The sequence below is a fragment of the Equus asinus genome, chromosome 5, assembly GCF_041296235.1.
Source record: "Equus asinus isolate D_3611 breed Donkey chromosome 5, EquAss-T2T_v2, whole genome shotgun sequence".
NCBI lineage: Eukaryota > Metazoa > Chordata > Mammalia > Perissodactyla > Equidae > Equus > Equus asinus.
In genome coordinates this window covers 23,060,734-23,078,192 of record NC_091794.1, presented here as the reverse complement: position 1 = coordinate 23,078,192, position 17,459 = coordinate 23,060,734, and the positions used below count along the sequence as shown (strand labels likewise).

The window sequence follows — 17,459 nt, the reverse complement described above, 5'->3', positions numbered from 1 at the left end:
TACCATTTAAAATATGGCAATATGGTTAATAATCCCTTTTGGGATATATCTTAAGGACAAAAAAGTGTAAACAAATCTTCAGCTCCTTTTAGTAGTCATATAGGATTGATAGATATTCTGAAACTGTATGTATTTGTATATGAATACAGCAAATAAGTGTTTATGTTAGTATTAGGAACCTGGATCTTTTAGCTTAAGGAAATAGAGAAGTATGAAATCAAAGAATTACATAAATTTGAATTGTTAATATCACTAGGGATTCATGATGTATTTTCTTTAAACACACACATATATACACACATGCATACACACCCAGCTCTGTCCTAAAAAGGCCTAGAAATAGTGAAATACCTTGTAGCAGTCAGTACTCCTGGCACTCTGAGATTGCGGTCATTAGAATTTTTCTCTTGAAAAAACAATGCTCCTGGGAAAAATAACTGATTCTCAGTTAAAGATAGGGAATATTCAGCTTGAACACATAGGGGCCGGCCCCGTGGCTGCATGGTTAAGTTTGTGTGCTCCACTTCTGCAGCCTGGCGTTTGCTGGTTTGGATCCTGGGAGTGGATATAGTACCACTCATGAGGCCATGCTGTGGTGGCATCCCACATAGAAGAACTAGAATGACTTACAGCTAGGATATACAACTATGTATTGGGGCTTTGGGGAGAAAGAAAGAAAAAAGAGGAAGACTGGCAGCAGATGTTAGCTCAGGGCCCATCTTCCTCACTAAAAAAAAGAAAAGAAAAGAAAGGAAATATTGAGGAAAAAAAGAGAAAAAAAGGGAAAAAAGATGAACACATAATTTTTGTTTTATAACATAAAGCAAGGGAGTTGTCTAAGACCACTGAAATTGTGTTGAAAAGACTCAGGAGATGGTTTGAATAATCTCCCGTTAGCCAAAAGTGGGATACTTTGGGTATCAGAAAGGGTACTTTGAGGACTTCTGCTTCCAGCCAAAGTGGAGTGGGAGAGCTGAGATTTACCCTCCTTCCTCAAACAACCAAGAATAAACAGACAAAATAAATGAAACAACAGTTGAAGAAGCTGGACATTAAGCAGTGAAGGACACTGATCTCTAGAGATGGGAAACAAATGAAGCGAACCCCATGATTGCCTCAGCTTACTACCTGAGAGAGTTTCCAAGTTGCAGCACAGGGAGAGGGAACTAAGGTAGAGCCCACAACTTCCCTGATTTAAGACAGAGCTTAGAATCCAGGGAGACCAAAGCAAATAGAGTTCATAGGATGGAATACCAGAAAGGAGAGACCTGAGTATATAATATAGAGAGAACCCTGGAGATCTTCAGAGGGTTTCCTTGGATTTTCAGCAGAGTACTGATCAGCACATGTGTTTGAGGAAGCTACACAAGGCTAGAGGTTCTCTAAATATCATCTAAAAGGATTAGAGGAAACAGTGCCTGGCACTTACACAGAGCTGAAAATAGTGCCTGTTCCCCTAGCCAGGCTGGAAAAACTCATAATTAATGGGGCTTTAGGTAGAGTGTTCAGGAGCATCTTGTCTCAGTAGTGGAGATTAATTAGCCGTAGACTTAGTACTCTTCCAGACGTACCTAACAAATCATAAAAGCAAGATCCAAGAGGATCAAACTGCTTCCATGTAATTTAGCTGCATACTAGATCACCACCTAAGAAAATTTATGGGAATACAAGAATATCCAGTACCCAGGAGAGTCAAATGGACAGTCTGGCATCCAAACAAAGATTACTGGGTATACAAAGAAGTGGGAGAACATGATCATTAATAAGGAGAATAGTCAATCGAAACTGACCAAGATACTCGAATTAGCAGAGAATCAGATTAAAACAGTATTGTAATTAGGTCCCATATGTTCAAAAAGTTAAGTAGAGACATGGAGTGATGAGGATTTTTAGGCTGGTTAATTTTAAAACCGCAGATGAGAAGCAGGCTCCGAGGACTGGAGTTTGCTTGCCCTTTGTTGGGAAACATTTACGTTTGTAAGGGAAACCTCCGTCTGTAAAGATGCCTCCCTCTCTGTGCCAGGAGGAAGGGGGGATGGCCTTATCTCTGGAAACTCTTAATGGGGAAGGCAAGAACTTAAGTTGGTTACTGTCTGGCAACCTCATGTAACTGATTTAGGGTGGTGGCTTCTGACCTTTACTTGATCCGATTTGATTCTTGTCTAAAAGTCATGGGATCACCCAACGACCAGACCCCACCTGCACTGATACCATTTTAACTTTTTTACATGTTCTTTCCTTTGTCTTGTAAAGAGATGGCTCACATACCTATGCCTTAAATTTAGCTTTACTCTCCACCCATGTTTGCAGCAGTAGCGGGGGCAGCAGCAGCTCCTTCTGCCCGTGGGTCCTGTTCCCACGCAGCAGCCTGACTGCCCATGGGTCCTGTCCCCGTGCTATTCCACACTAGTCTCTAAATAAAAGAGCACTACTTCCAGATCTTGAGAGTCCAAGAAATCTTTCTTTTGACTCCTCGGCTCACCGACCCTGCATCATGGAGGACATAAAAAAGACTCAAATTGAACTTCTAGAGATGAAAACAGTGATGTCTGAGAAGAAAAATACGTGGATCAGTGGCAAATTAGAAACTGCAGGAGAAAAGATTAATGAACTTCAAGGGATAGAAATAGAAACTATCGAAAATGAAAAAGAGGTAAAAGAATACACACACACGCGCACACACACACACACACACACGAGAAGACATCAGTGAACTATGGGACAACTTATAAGAAACCTAATACATCGACAGTTTCGGTCCCTGAAGGAGAGGAGAGAGGATGGAAGAGAAAAAAATATTTAAAGAAATATTGGCTAAAAACTTTTCTTAAGTATCAAAAACTATAAACCTACTTGTCCAAGGCACTCAGTGAATCCCAGCCATAAAAAACATGAAGAAAAGTACACTGTGGCACGTTACAACCAAACTACCTAAAACCTACTGTAAAGAGAAAGTCTTAGAAACACACAGAGAAAACAGACATGTTACTTGCAGAGGAGCAAAGAGAAAGGTGATGTCAAGTTTCTCGTTGGCAGTGTATAATACAAACCAGAGGACAGTGGAAAACATCTTTAAAGTACTCAAAGAAAGAAACTGTCAACTTTGGAATCTGTACCTGGCAAAAATATTTTTCAGAAGCAATGGTGAAATAAAGATGTGTTCAGGGATACAAAAACTGAAAGCGTTCATTGCCACCAGACGTGCTCTAAAGGAATGTTAAGGATGTCCTTTAGACAAAAGTAAAATAATGCCCTGGATTACTTTGAAGCAAATCCCAGACGTCAAATTATTTATAAATCCTTCAGTGTGTATCTCTAAAACATAAAACTTAAACCAGAGTAGTAGTGTTGTCCTTGAAAAAAGTTAACAGTTGCTTAATATCAAGCATCTAGTCAGCATCCATCAGTTTTTCACCTCAAGGTTTAGCAGCCTCTGATGGTCGTTGCCTAGATCCATTACTTTACTAGGAGTTGCAGTGATCATTCTATCATTCCTTCTGCTTTTTATTAGCTCTAAAGAAGAGCTTTTCTTCAACAAACTTTTGGTTTTCCTAAACTACTAATCATATAGGAAAGAGAAATACTTGATTCTCTCCCTTTATTTATTTTCAAAATATGAGTTTGTTCCTTAACATCCTCAAAAGGGAACAGTAAAGTGTATGTTTTATTTTTTTTTGCTGGGAAGGATTCTGCCTGAGCTAACATCTGTTGCCATTCTTCTTTTTTTTTTTTGCCCCCCATTTTCCTCCCCAAACCCCCAGCACACAGTTATATATTCTAGTTATAAGGCCTTCTAGTTCTTCTATGTGAGCCGCCACCAGAGCATGGCTACTGACAGACGAGTGGTGTGGTTCTGTGCCCGGAAACTGAACCTGGGCCGCCAAAGCAGAGTGCACCGAAGTTTAAACATTAGGCCTTCAGGGTTGGCTCACTTGTATGTTTTAATATTATTAGGAACTCATAATGATTAACATAGTAGATGTATTTCAGTTTATTTCAGCTGTTACTCTTTTCTGAGTCTTTTTTAAAAAACAACTTTATGACTGTATAGTGTACATACAATTAAGTGTAAAATTTGATGTTTTGACATATGTGTATATCTATGAAACCATTACCGTAATTAAGATAATGAACATATTTATCTTTCCCAAAACTTTCCTCATACACCTTGGTTAATACCTTTTCCCCATTCCTATCCCCCTGCCTCCAAGCAACTTCTGATGTTTTCTGTGACCACTAGTTAGTTTGCATAGATGGAATCATACAATGTGTATTCTTTTTTGTCTGACTTCTTTTAATCAACTTAAATCATTTTGAGATTCATTTATGTTGTATGTATCAGTAGTTCATTCTCTTTTGTTGTTGAGTAGTATTCTGTTGTATGGATAAACCACAATTGGTTTGTCCATTCACCTGTTGATGGCAGTTTGGATTGTTTCTAGTTTTTGATGATTGCAAATATAGCTGCTATGAACATTCATGGACAGATCTTTGTATGGACATGTATTTCCTTTTCTCTGGGATATATCTATAGGGTTGTATAGTAGGTAAAGAAGCTACAGTAGGTAAAAGATGCTATAGTAGGTAAAGAAGCTATATACTTAAGAAGCTGTCAACTGTTTGCCAAAGTGAGTTGTACTATTTTATCCTCCCATCAGCACTATATGAGAGTTTTAGTTGCTCCGCATCCTTGTCAACATTCGGTATGGTCGGTCTTTTTCATTTTACCTATTCTAAGATGTAGTAGGATGCTACTGTGGTTTTAATTTGCATTTCCCTCTTGACTAAAGTTCAGAGCATCTTTTCATATGCTTATTTGCCATCTGTATATCTACTTTAGTGAAGTCTGCTATGTGTTCCTTGTTTTTTGATTGAGTTGTTTGTCTGCTGGATACAAGTCCTTTGTTGGATATATGTTATGTAAATATTTTCTCCCAGTCAATGGCTAGCCTTTTCATTTTCAGGAGTGATTTTTGAAGAGCAAAAGTTTTTGATTCTGGAGTTCCATGTGTCAATTTTTTTGTTTTTTTTCTTTTTGTGGCTTGTGTTTTTGTGTGTCAAATCTAAGATCTTTGCCAAATCCAAGATCACTTAAGATTTTCTCTAGGAGTTTTATTGTTCTGGCTTAAATTTAGGTCTGTGATCATTTGCATTTAATTTTTGTATATAGTGTGAAGTAAGGGGGAAAAGAGGGCTTTTTTTGAGTATGGCTATCCAGTTGTTCAGATGCCATTTAGTGAAAAGGTTGGTTTCCCTCATTGAATTGCTTTGGAACCTTTTACAATCACTTCACCATATCTGTGTGAGTTGGCTTCTGAGCTCTACTCTATTCCATTGGTCTGTTTGTCCATCTTATATACCACACTGTCTTTGACTACTACAGTTTTATAATGAGTCTTGAAATTAGGTAGTGTTAGCCCTCTAACGTTGTTCTTCCTTTACAAAATTGTTTTGGCTCTTATAGGTCCTTTTCATTTTTATATGAACTTTAGAATCAGCTTGTCAATTTGTACATGAAAGCCTGCTGGGAAATTGATTGTATTAGATTGGTAGATCAGCTTGGGGAGAATTGATATCTTAACAATAATGAGTCTTGTGACTCATAAGCATGGTTGTATTCTCTCCATTTATTTAGGTCTTTAATTTCTCTCAGTGATTTGTAGTTTTTGGTGTATAGGTCTTGCACATTTTTTTTGGTCAGATTTCCCCCTAAGTATTTCATAGGTTTTGATGCTGTTGTAAATGGTATCTTTTAAATTTCAGTTTTCAATTGTTCATTGTTAGTATTTAGACATAGTTTGTTTTTGTATAAAATTTTATTTTGTAGCTCATCTTAAAGCTTGCTAAACTCATTTATTAGTTCTAGTAGCTTTTTTGTAGACTCCATTGGGCTTTCTACATAGATAATCATGTTGACTATAGGTAAAGACATTTTTACTTTTTCCTTTCCAATCTGGATGCCTTTTCTTTCTTTTACTTGCCTGATTGCACTGACTAGCACCTTACCATGCAATGTTGAATAGAAGTGGTGAAATTGCACATAGCTATCTTACTTCTAATTTTAGGCAAAAAGTAATCAATCTTTTATTAATTATGATGTTAATTGTAGATTTTTCATATATTTCCTTTATGAGTTCAAAGAAGTTCCCTTCTGTTCCCAGTTAAATAGGTGCATAACTGTTTAGAATTCATGTCTTCTTGGCTAATTGATCTCTTTATCATTATGAAATTACCTTCATTTCTCATAATATTATTTCTCTGAAATCAACTTTGTCTGACATTAGTATCACTATTCCAGCTTTCTGTTAACTTGCATTGTTAATTAGCAATCTTTTTCCTTTTTACTTTTAACATATTTGTGTTTTTATGTTTAAATTGTGTTTTACACAGGCAGCATATATTTTATTAGAGGTGTATATATATGTTTAGTGTTTCCTTTAGGGTTTATATCTTTAACTTATAGTCTACCTTCAACTGATATTATACCACTTCATGATTCATGGTTTTTACTTCTGCATGTGCATTATTAAACCCCCAATCTATTCTTACTACTTTTGTTTTAAATTGTCAGTTATCTTTTTTTAACAACTTTATTGAGATATAGTTGACATACCATACAGTCACCTATGCAAAGTTTACAGTTCAAAGGATTTTAGTATATTCTCAGAGTTGTACAACCTTCACCACAATCAATTTATGATTGTTTTCATCACTGCCCATTAGCTGTCACACTCCATTTCTTGTCTCTCCCCACCTGCCATCCGTAAGCTACTTTCTGTCTCTCTAGATTTGCCTATTCCTGGACATTTCATATAATTAGAATCGTACAATATATGGTCTTTTGTGATTGGCTTCTGCACAGCAGAATGTTGTCATAGTTCATCCATGTTGTAACATGGTATAGGCATACTTTGGAGATATTGTGGATTTAGTTCTAGACCACTGCAATAAAGTGAATCACACAAATTTTCTGGTTTCCCAGTGCATATAAAAGTTATGTTTACACTGTATTGTAGTCTATTAAGTGTGCAGTATTATGTCTAAAAAGATAATGTATATAAATTAATTAGAAAATACTTTAATGCTAATTAATGCAAATTATCATCTAAGCCTTCAGCAAGACAATGCTTTTGCTGGTGGAGCAGTATCTGTAGAAGAAAAAAATGCAATATCTGTGAAGTGCAATAAAGCAAGGTATGCCTGTGCTTCATTGAACCCTTTTATTAAGTAGTATTCCATTGTGTGGGTATACCACTTTTTGTTTATTCATTCAGTTGATGGACATTTGGATTGTTTCACTTTTTGACTACTGTGAATAAAGCTGCTATGAAGATTCATGTACAAATTTTGTATGGACATATGTTTTCATTTCTCTTGAGTATATACCCCCTAAAAATATATTAGGAGTGGAATTTGCTGGATTATATAGTAACTCTGTTTAATATTTTGAGAAACTGCCAAGCTGTTTTCTAAGAAGGCTTCACCATTTTATATTCCCACCAGCAATGTATGAGGGTTTCAATTTCTCCACATCCATGCCAACACTTTTTATTATCTGTCTTTTTGATTATAGCCATGCTATGGGTGTTAAGTGGTCAACTGTCTTTTAAAGACATTCTTTTTTTAATGAGAAAGTTTTAGAAAGATTCCACCACGGTTTTTTTTTTTTTTTTTTAAGATTGGCACCTGGGCTAACAACTGTTGCCAATCTTCCCCCCCCCCCCCCCCCCGCTTTATCTCCCCAAATCCCCCCTGTATATAGTTGTATATCTTAGTCGCAGGTCCCTCCAGTTGCGGGATGTGGGACGCGGCCTCAATGTGGCCTGACAAACGGTGCCATGTCCACGCCCAGGATCCGAACCCTGGGCCGCCACAGCAGAGCGCGCGAACTTAACCACTCGGGCATGGAGCCGGCCCTGATTCCACCACATTTTTACCATTTCTGGTGCTCGTCGTTCTTTTCTGTAGCTCTTATATTTCATCTGGTGTCATTTTCCTTATGTCTGAATAATGTCATTTAACATTTTCTTACAGAGCTGATCTGCTGGTAATGAATTCTTTCAGCTTGCATATGTCTGAAAAAAGTCTGTTTCACCTTTGTTGTTAGCAGTCTTTTTCTTTTTTTTAAGATTGGCACCTGAGCTAACAACTGTTGCCAATCTTCTTTTTTTTTAATTGCTTTTTCTCCCCAAATCCCCCCTGTACATAGTTGTATATTTTAGTTGTGGGTCCTTCTAGTTGTGGCATGTGGGATGCCACCTCAGCGTGGCCTGATGAGCGGTGCCGTGTCCGTGCCCAGGATCCGAACTGGCAAAACCCTGAGCCGCTGAAGCAGAGCATGGGAACTTAACCACTCTGCCATGGGGCCTGCCCCCAGTCTTTTTCTTTTGATACTTTAAATATGTTTGATCCATATTCTTCTGTCTTTCATTGTTTTCAGCAGCAAGTCTGCCGTCGTTCTTATCTTTTGTTTTCCTGCATTGAAAAAGTCTTTTTTCCTCAGGCTGCTTTAAGATTATCTTTTCATTCTTGATTTTAAGCAGTTTGATTATGATGTGCTTTCATGTTTTCTTCATATCTCTTCTTGAGATTCTTTGAAATTTTGGATTTGTGGGTTTGTATTTTTCACAAGTTTGGAAAATTTTCGGCCATTAATTTTCCAGATATGTTCCCCCACCCCAACCTTGGGGCTTCAATGTGTGTATATTAGGCCACTTGATGTCCCATAGCTGACTTATGTTTCGTACATATTTTTTCAGCCTTTTTTCTCTGTCTTATTTTGGAGTGTTTCTGTTGCTGTGTATGTCCTTAAATTCACTAATCTACAATATCTAATCTGCTGTTAATTCCATCCAGTGTACTTTTCATTTGAAAAATTGTATGTTTCATTTCTAGGTCTTTGATTTGCTTTTTTTGGTCATATCTTCCTATCTGTCCTTCTCATGGTTATACTTTCTTCTGCTTTTCGAATATGTGGAATATATTTATAACAGCTATTTTAATGTCCTTGTCCAGTTTGCCATCTTTGTCATTTTCAGGTGGTTTTGATTAATATGATAGTTTTTTTTCTTCCTCATGGATAGTCTTTTCCTACTTCTTTTGTATGCTTGGTAGTTATCGATTGAATGTCAGGCATTGTGAATTTTACCTCATTTGGTGTTGGAGTTTTTCATATTCTTTTAATAAATATAATTTCGTATTCTTTTAATATGTATAATCCTGACTTTGTCAATGGATGTAGTTAAGTGGAACCAGTTTGCTTTTATGTTTCATAGGGCTGGACCAGAACAGCTTCTAATCTAGGGCTAATTTAGCCTCATTATTGAGTCAATACCCATGCGTATTCTACTCAGTGTCACATAGATTAGGAAGTCTTTTCTGTTCCCACTGGTTGAAACATGAACTATCCCTTGACCTGTGTGACCTCCAGAATTGTTCTGCGTGCTCTTTGAAGGTGGTTCCTTTCCCAGCTTTGGATCTTTTCCTCACATGGCAGTCGTGATCAGTACTAGCTAAAGACTCAAGGGGAATCTTCTGCAGATTTGTGGCGTTCTTTATGTGTTGATCTCTCCTCTTCAGTACTCTTCCTTCTGGATTCTACGTGTCTTGGCCTCAGTTCTGAATTCTGTCTCCTTAGCTGAGGGAGCCTGAAGGCCCTGTTTGGGTTCATCTTCCTTGTACTGCAGCCTGGAAACTCTGTCCAGACAATAATCTGAATCAATCATAGGGCTAATCTTGTTTCTTTTCTTTTCTGAAGGGTCACTGTCCGTGCAACTGCTTGTCTGATGGCTGAAACCCGTTATTTCATGGATTTTGTCTGGTTTTTTAGTTGCACAGGCTGAGAGGATAAGTAACTTTTACTCTATCATGGCTTGATGAATAAGTGTACTGCCCAGGACTCTTAAGGATATAATGCAAGCCACCTTAGTTGCTGCCTTTGGAGAGAACTATTCTTCTTTGCATGCACAAATTAATGGATGCTTTAAAGGTAGTGTTCAAACAGTAGTCATTTGTCGTCACTGGTTGCTGGACAGGTTGGGAAGGTCAAGAAGCTTGAATTCACTACCCTTGATGGTTAGGAGGGAAGTATTAAGTCATCGTGAAGTCATTTTTATATTCATTCCCCCTGATGTATTGGTGATACTGTCCTATCACTTACTTGGCATAGAGGGAAAAGGGAAATGGCCAAACATGCCCCAGCTCGTTTTTCCAACCTTACCTTTTTGATATATTGTGCAGTGTCAGGCCTCTCTTAGTAAGTTTTACCTTGTATCAAGTGTTGGTAATAGCATGTTTTGATAGTTAACTGCATCAGATTATAAGACTGAAGAATTCTGAAATAGGTCCTCGTCAGGAAAGATCGAAGTCAGCGTAAAATTGAAAAAGTTTAGAATTTTTAAAATGAGTTTTAGAAAGCTCCATTCTTATTGCCTTTTAAGTGGAGTGCTTAGTGTTTGGATATTGAACTCCCTTGTGTTAGCATTACTTTAGTAATAGTCTTTTATTTTTCAGTTATTCAAACGAAGAAATGTTGCTACAGCAGAAGAAGAAACAGAAGAAGAAGTTATGTCAGATGGAGGTTTCCATGAGGCTCAGATTAATAACATGGAGATGGCACCAGTGAGTAAGATAATGGAAGAAACTCTTTTTAGTGTTTTTCTGCTGAAGATCTGAGGTTTAGATCTGTTTTTTTGGGGTTTAAAATAGAGGTTAGATGGTTACAAAAAGTACTTGGCATTTCATTTTTCAAAAGAAGCCATATACTTAATCTAATGGTTCATTACATGTTTATTATATTTTTAATAACATGCAGTTAAACAGAATTAACTAAATTTTGAAGATTAATTCAGCGATTAAAACTTAGACAAGGATAATTATAAAATAAATGGATTCTTTAAAAGTTGAGTAACAAAGGGTACATTAAAGGAAATCCTAATTTGTTATTCATTTCAGTTATAAAATTGGACATGTTTATATGATTTAAAATCTTTCTATTATAACCTATATTGTAACTTTCTTGAGGTTGGATAAACAGGTAAAAATTACTTATTTAATACGCTTTATATGGATCACACCTGTCTAGATTTCCAGTTTATTGTAATCAATTATGTAATGTGTTACTAGATCATATATATATACATGGTTTTCAAAAAAAAGAAATATGTCTTTCTTCTATCTCACTCACCCAGTTTCTTTCCAGTGGCAACCACTGTTACTAGATTCTTATTTACTCTTTTTGAGAAAAATTCCCCTCTCCCCCAACCCTTCACGCCCCACACTTTTTTTGGGCAAATAGTGGCATATTGTGCACAGGATTTTATAGATGTTTCTTTTTTCACTTCATAGATCTCCAGTTTTTATGGACTAGTTTTCTTTTGGAATTAGGAGAGCTGTTTAAATTCCTTTGGAATCTATGTAGACATTGTAGCCAATATTACCATTTGGGGTGATTTCTTCTAGGCCCTTCACAAAGTTGAGCTGTCCATTTTTTTTTCAAGTGGATGTTAAATGAATATGAAGCATTTTGTGGACTGTATTAGTCAGGGTTCTACAGAGGAAACAGAACCAACAAGAGAGAGAGATATTGATTGATTGATTTGAAGGAATTGGCTCATGCACTTGTTGAGCTGGTAGGTCCAAAATCCATAGAGCAAGCCAGGAGCCTGGAAATTCAGGTAAGAATTAATGTTGCAGTTTTGAGGCTGAATTTCTTCTTCAGGAAATCTCAGTCTTTGCTCAACTGATTAAATGAGGCCCACTCACATTTTGGAGGGTAGTCTTCTTTACTCAAGTGTCCTGATTTAAATCTTAATCAGATATAAAAAAAGTACTTTCATAGTGACATCTAGACTGATGTTTGTCTAAACAACTGGGTACTGTACACCTAAGCAAGTTGACATAAAATTTATCATCCTAGTTCACTCCTTGTCAAGTTGGCATCCATACACAACCGTTAAACCATACTGAGTTTCAAATAAAGACAGTAAAGTCATACATCCATGTAACATGGTATAACTGTCCTGCATGCAACTGAAAATGCACTAACCTTTTCCCCAGAAGAGGATGCAAAGTCCTTGGGTAATGTTGGTTCCTCTCCTTGATATCTTGTAAATTAAATACTATGATGTAAGGTTAACAATACTTCAGTACTATGACTGTAAAGTCAGTACATCTTAATGTTACGTAATAAGGAGATAAAAGAGGGAAGAAAACAGAAGTATATAAATATTTGCAAACATATTCATAACAGAATCATATAGGTACCTTTGTTTATTCAGGAATCAGTCTTGTAAGTTTCAAAGAGGTTACTTTTCTGACTCTTGATAGCAGAATGCTTCATTCTCCCCATGAGTGTTCTTAAATGTTGCATATTACTTACTAACCATCTAGTGTTTACAACTCAGTGCAGCTTTCTTCTCAGTTCATCTTGTTGACTGTAACCCTTCATGAAATAAGAACTTTTTTTCATTATGACAAATGATCCTGAGAAGAAAGTTAACAACTAATACTGTAGATGGGTTGTAGTGGGAAATAGAAAAGTTCTAATAAAGCCAGAAAATAGTGGGAAACTTAAAAGTTTTAATAAGGCAAGAAAATAGGAATTTTAAATAAATTTGAGTCAGCTGTTGAATTTGGTGACGGCTAGAATCTGTGATTTGTACAAGACTATTCTGTACTCATTCAGTAGGTATTTGTTGAGCATGAACTGTATGCCAGCCATCAGTGATAGAGTGGTGAGATAGACAGTCTTTGACTTTCAAGTAGCTTACAGTATACTGGGGGAACGTGGGCAGTAAGGAAATAACCAAGAAAAATATCTGATAGTGAAAAGGACTGGGCACAGGATTTAAATAGAGTGATATGATAGAGATAGAGTGGCTGCTTAAGATTTTGAAGTCATGAAATCCTTCTCTTAGAATTTAAAATTTAATCTGAATGACAAAGAACAGTGAGCCATGTGGTGAGCAAGGAGAGGAAGAATAATAAACACCTTGTCTTAGTATTTACTGCTAAGATTGCTTTCTCACTGTTGTGAGCTTTTTAATGATAGGCAAAGAAGTTGGCTTCATCACGTTATTAATCGTCTCATACATTTCTACATGTAAAGATTGTCCTACCTTTGTGTAACTCTTCTAGATTAATATGATTAACTTAATGACTTGGCCACAATTTATACTGTTTTTGTTTTCCTTTGAATAAAAGTTAAAATTTTATTATTTTTGCTTTTTATTTGTGATCCCAGGGTGGTGTTATTACTTCTGACATGATTGAAATGATATTTTCCAATATCCCAGAGCAACAGCTTTCAGCAACACAGAAATTCAGAAAACTGCTTTCAAAAGGTGAGTTCTGAATATGTTAGGTATATCTTTTCATTTATTTTCAAAATGTTACTTTCCCATAATCTTTTGTTTTTCCCACACCACATATAACTTGCTTTGGAGTATGTCTATAAATAGAATAAAAGGACACATAGAGACATATATATAATTATGAGCCATGGCTAACTTTTGAATTTCCTTATTTATGCAGTCTTACCAGGACCAGAGAGCAGCATAATTTTCGTTTCTGAGATGTCTTATAAAAGACCTTAAAGTGATAAGAACAGTAGTCAGTATTTCATGTTAATTCAAATTAAGAAGCTCCACTCTTTTTTAAGAAAAACTTTTAAAATATCACTTGAAAGAGCAATGATTATTGATTTTAATGTTAGCAGTTTATGACTGAAATTTAAGTATGAGTTTCTTGGTGAGCAGTGTCACCTTACTTTTTTGTATAACTAGGGTAGAATGGTGCTTCTTGTCATCCTGGGCAAGTAAAAAGAACTCTGGGGCCGGCCCGGTGGCACAGCAGTTAAGTGCGCACGTTCCGCTTCAGCAGCCTGGGGTTCGCTGGCTTGGATCCCGGGTGCAGACATGGCACCGCTTGGCAAGCCATGCTGTGGTAGGCGTCCCACACATAAAGTAGAGGAAGATGGGCACGGATGTTAGCTCGGGGCCAGTCTTCCTCAGCAAAAAGAGGAAGATTGGCAGCAGATGTTAGCTCAGGACTAATCTTCCTCCAAAAAAAAAAAACTTTGGAACCCTGAACCATATTAAAAGGTCAATAGTAAATACTTAAAACCGTATAGTAGTAGTTCAGTTGATGAATTTTGCTTTATCCCTGTTGTTTTATTGCTAACTTTGGCTTATTGTTCTTTCCGTATGTTGTTTCCATAATGTACCATACTTCATCTTTATTGTAATCATCATATTAATTTGCTGTGTTTTGTCTGAATGGTTCATTAAAATGTTGAATCAGAGAAAGTAATGTCACTAGAGCTCTCCAAATTAACATTGGACCATTAGTCAGCTCTTTCAGTAAGGCCATTGACTTGGCTAAGAATTCCTAGTAGTACTGTAATCCGACTGCCATTTTTCTTCCGTTGTTTCATGATTGTCATCAAAAACTTTGTCAGATCTCTTGCTGAAATTGCCATGCTGATTGTTTAGGACGTTTCTTATCTATTCACCCAACAAGTTTCCATTGAATGACTTCATTTATAAGATACTCTTGTCATAAAAGATAATGAGATTAATTTGGCAAGTCATCGTTAGTGAATTCTTACTGGCTTCTGCTTATCACTACAGCTGTAAAATTAAATCTTACAAGCACACTCAGAATCTCCTAATCCAGTTTCTTAAGGCAGTTTATGTTAAACAAAACAGACAGACTCAAAATGCCTACAGAGAAAATGGGCTAGAAGGAAGTATACAAAAATAATAACAATGCTTGTCTTTGGATGTTTTTTCCCCTACTTCCTAAATTTTGTAAAATAGTAGAGGCAGTAATCTTAATTTTTAAGAATTTTGTCCATTATTTCCATGTTAAAACTTACCTTACTGGGAAACTTTTCAAACTACCCTAGTCTGAGTGAGACTGAACTCAATTTTACATTTTCTTTGTTTTTAAGATTTCCAACGTGAAAGAGATGCTAAAATGGAGGGAGGGATAGTATGAAGTACTTTTGAGCTGTAAAGTGCTTGCATTGAAATCAAAGGATTGTTTTTCTTCTTTTATTTTGTGGGGAGACAGAACCTAATCCTCCTATTGATGAAGTCATCAGCACACCAGGAGTAGTGGCCAGGTTTGTGGAGTTCCTCAAACGAAAAGAGAATTGTACACTCCAGGTATGAACTGTTTTCATTTCTTGCCTCGTATCTTAATTCCCTTTGAAACTTACATGTTGTACATAGATTTGTTACTTATTTTAATCTGTGTGAAGGGTTAATTTTATAACGGTGTTCCTGAGAACCACATTGCAAGCTGCTTTGATAGCTTTGTTAACATCCAAGCCCTTTGTTTTACTTTTTAGAATTTTTGTCATTTTTAGTTACGTAAAAGATTATTTTATGATGATTGTGGTTAATACTTATCTAATAGGGAATTGTTTGCTGTAGAGGAGCCGTTATAGATAGGACCCAAGCGTGGGCTACGCAAAATTTGGTTTTGAAGGATTTTTTAGATTATACTTGTTGGCTTTCTCAGGGCTGTGTAACATGGGCTAGATCAGAGACTCAGGAATCCCCAAACCTGCTCCTATTAATCCTCCCCTGTCTCCAGAAGAGCTGACAAGGAGAGAGCTTTGTCAGGAATCTGTATGCTTTCTGCTATGTTAATATTGTCTATCAATACTGTATTATATAGGGGTTCCAAGAAGAAATTCTAAAATTTCCAAGAAGAAATTCTGGATTGGATAATTTTCAGAATTTTAAAATACTGTTGTTTTCCTGAATAAAGTTGGATTTTTAGTAAACTGGTAATTTTTCAGTAACTAGACTTCCTTGGAGTAATCAACTGAATCAATTTCTGTATTATTCTGTTACAGATACCTGTGATACCTAAATTCTCACTTGTAGGATCTAATCTAAAGGGCTCAGGCCCTTTAGAGAGACTCTGCAACCATAAAAATGGGTTAGGTGCCAAGTAGATCACAAAATGGGGTGATCATTCCAAGTCAGTATTTGCAAATAGCAAGGGAATCATAAAGATCATTCTCACCCCCTCATTTGCTTTTGCTTTGGTCTAAGGCTGTAGGGATTGGGGTGTGTTGGTAAATGACAGCCCCTGTCCCCAGGTTCCTTACTGTCCAGAGCATTGTAAATAATTCATAAGACTTGATGCTTTGTCTTGATATTTTCTCTCCTTTCCTCCCACCCCATCTTTCTCCTCCTTTTACTCTCTTTGTTGCGGTGATGAGTTCCTTCCAGAGGAAAAACAAGAAATCCAGAAAAGGTAGAGTACTTCAATGTCCCATCAGTTTCTTTTCTCCAGTTTGACATTTACTAATTCCCAAGTTCATTTGAATTAAGATTCTGTTTTGCTAGCTGCCTCCTGGATTGTAATTCTGGTCCCCATCTAAGGCCAGGATCACCAGACACCTGAAAAATAATCAGGTACACCTAGAGAACAAGGAAAGAGAGCCTTTTTTCCGAAAAAAGGAAATCCAGACAACCAACACTGCAGAGAACAGAGCCTGAGCCCCAAAGCAACCTGCCAAGAGAACCAGAGAGACCAAATGAAGAGCCTTACTGCAGTTTATCATTTGAAAAGCTTTATAGGACAAGGGAGGTAGGGAAAATTATTGTTTTGTTCATGTAAAAATGTTTCTCTCCTGTCTCTGACATGAGAGTAGTTCAGAGACACTGAATTTACTCATAAATCTAGCAGTTTTCAATAGGTAGTTGCAGAGGTCCAGTCTTACTTAATGCATTAAAGAAAGATGATATAACCTCCTAGGCCTAAAATGAAAAAAATCAGAGAAATAGTCTTTCCGCATCTCTGCATTCTTTAGTACTCCCTAAAGAGAACAGTATATTCTCTCAGACAGTGTCCTCTCCTGGCTCACACATGTAAATTCTACATCATTTTTGATTCTGTAATCTTAGAACCTGTATCTTAACACACATGAAGATGAAAGCCTTCAGAAATCTCTAATTTCTTTCTATGTAAATTCTCAGATTCCACCCTCATGCAAACTGATAATTAGGCTGAATGATTGAGAAGTGATTCCTCTGGAAGTGAGCACCTCATGCTTTTCACCTTAGCTGTCCAAAGACTGAAAAATAACCAATCTGTTTATTATCTAAAGGGCATCTTCCCCAGCTTTTCTTCTATGTACATTTAAGCACAATGTAGTGTTTTTTTTCTCTAGTGATTAACAGGTAACCTTGACCAGCCCAGAAGCAGGAGAAGCAAGTATATTGAGGGAGACCTTAGAGCCACGAGGCTTCATGCTCAAATGATTAGACATGCTCTGGGAAGCTTGGAGGGTACTCCTTCCTTTGTCTTCTTGGAGAGCACTAGGATGCAAGTTGTCCCTGATACTCCTACCTGCTTACTAGAAATTTGAAGTGTAGCTTTGGAATGGGGCTTTTGCCATTTCTCTTCCAGAAAGAGAGTAATATATGGTCATAATA

At 36.8% G+C, this 17,459-nt stretch overlaps 1 protein-coding gene across 2 annotated transcripts in view; it reads left to right on the top strand.

Moving 5' to 3' along the window:
• Positions 1–17,459, top strand: part of KPNA1 (karyopherin subunit alpha 1) — a 73,565-nt gene that overhangs the window by 27,921 nt on the left and 28,185 nt on the right. Inside the window, exons 3-5 of one of the 2 annotated variants that reach the window (XM_014829562.3) lie at positions 10,513–10,620; positions 13,244–13,343; positions 15,076–15,170. In XM_014829562.3, coding sequence (XP_014685048.1) covers positions 10,513–10,620; positions 13,244–13,343; positions 15,076–15,170 — 303 coding nt within the window. Of the gene's footprint in view, positions 1–10,512; positions 10,621–11,460; positions 11,676–13,243; positions 13,344–15,075; positions 15,171–17,459 lie in introns of those variants that run through there. The other variant, XM_070508965.1, reaches the window with a different exon arrangement.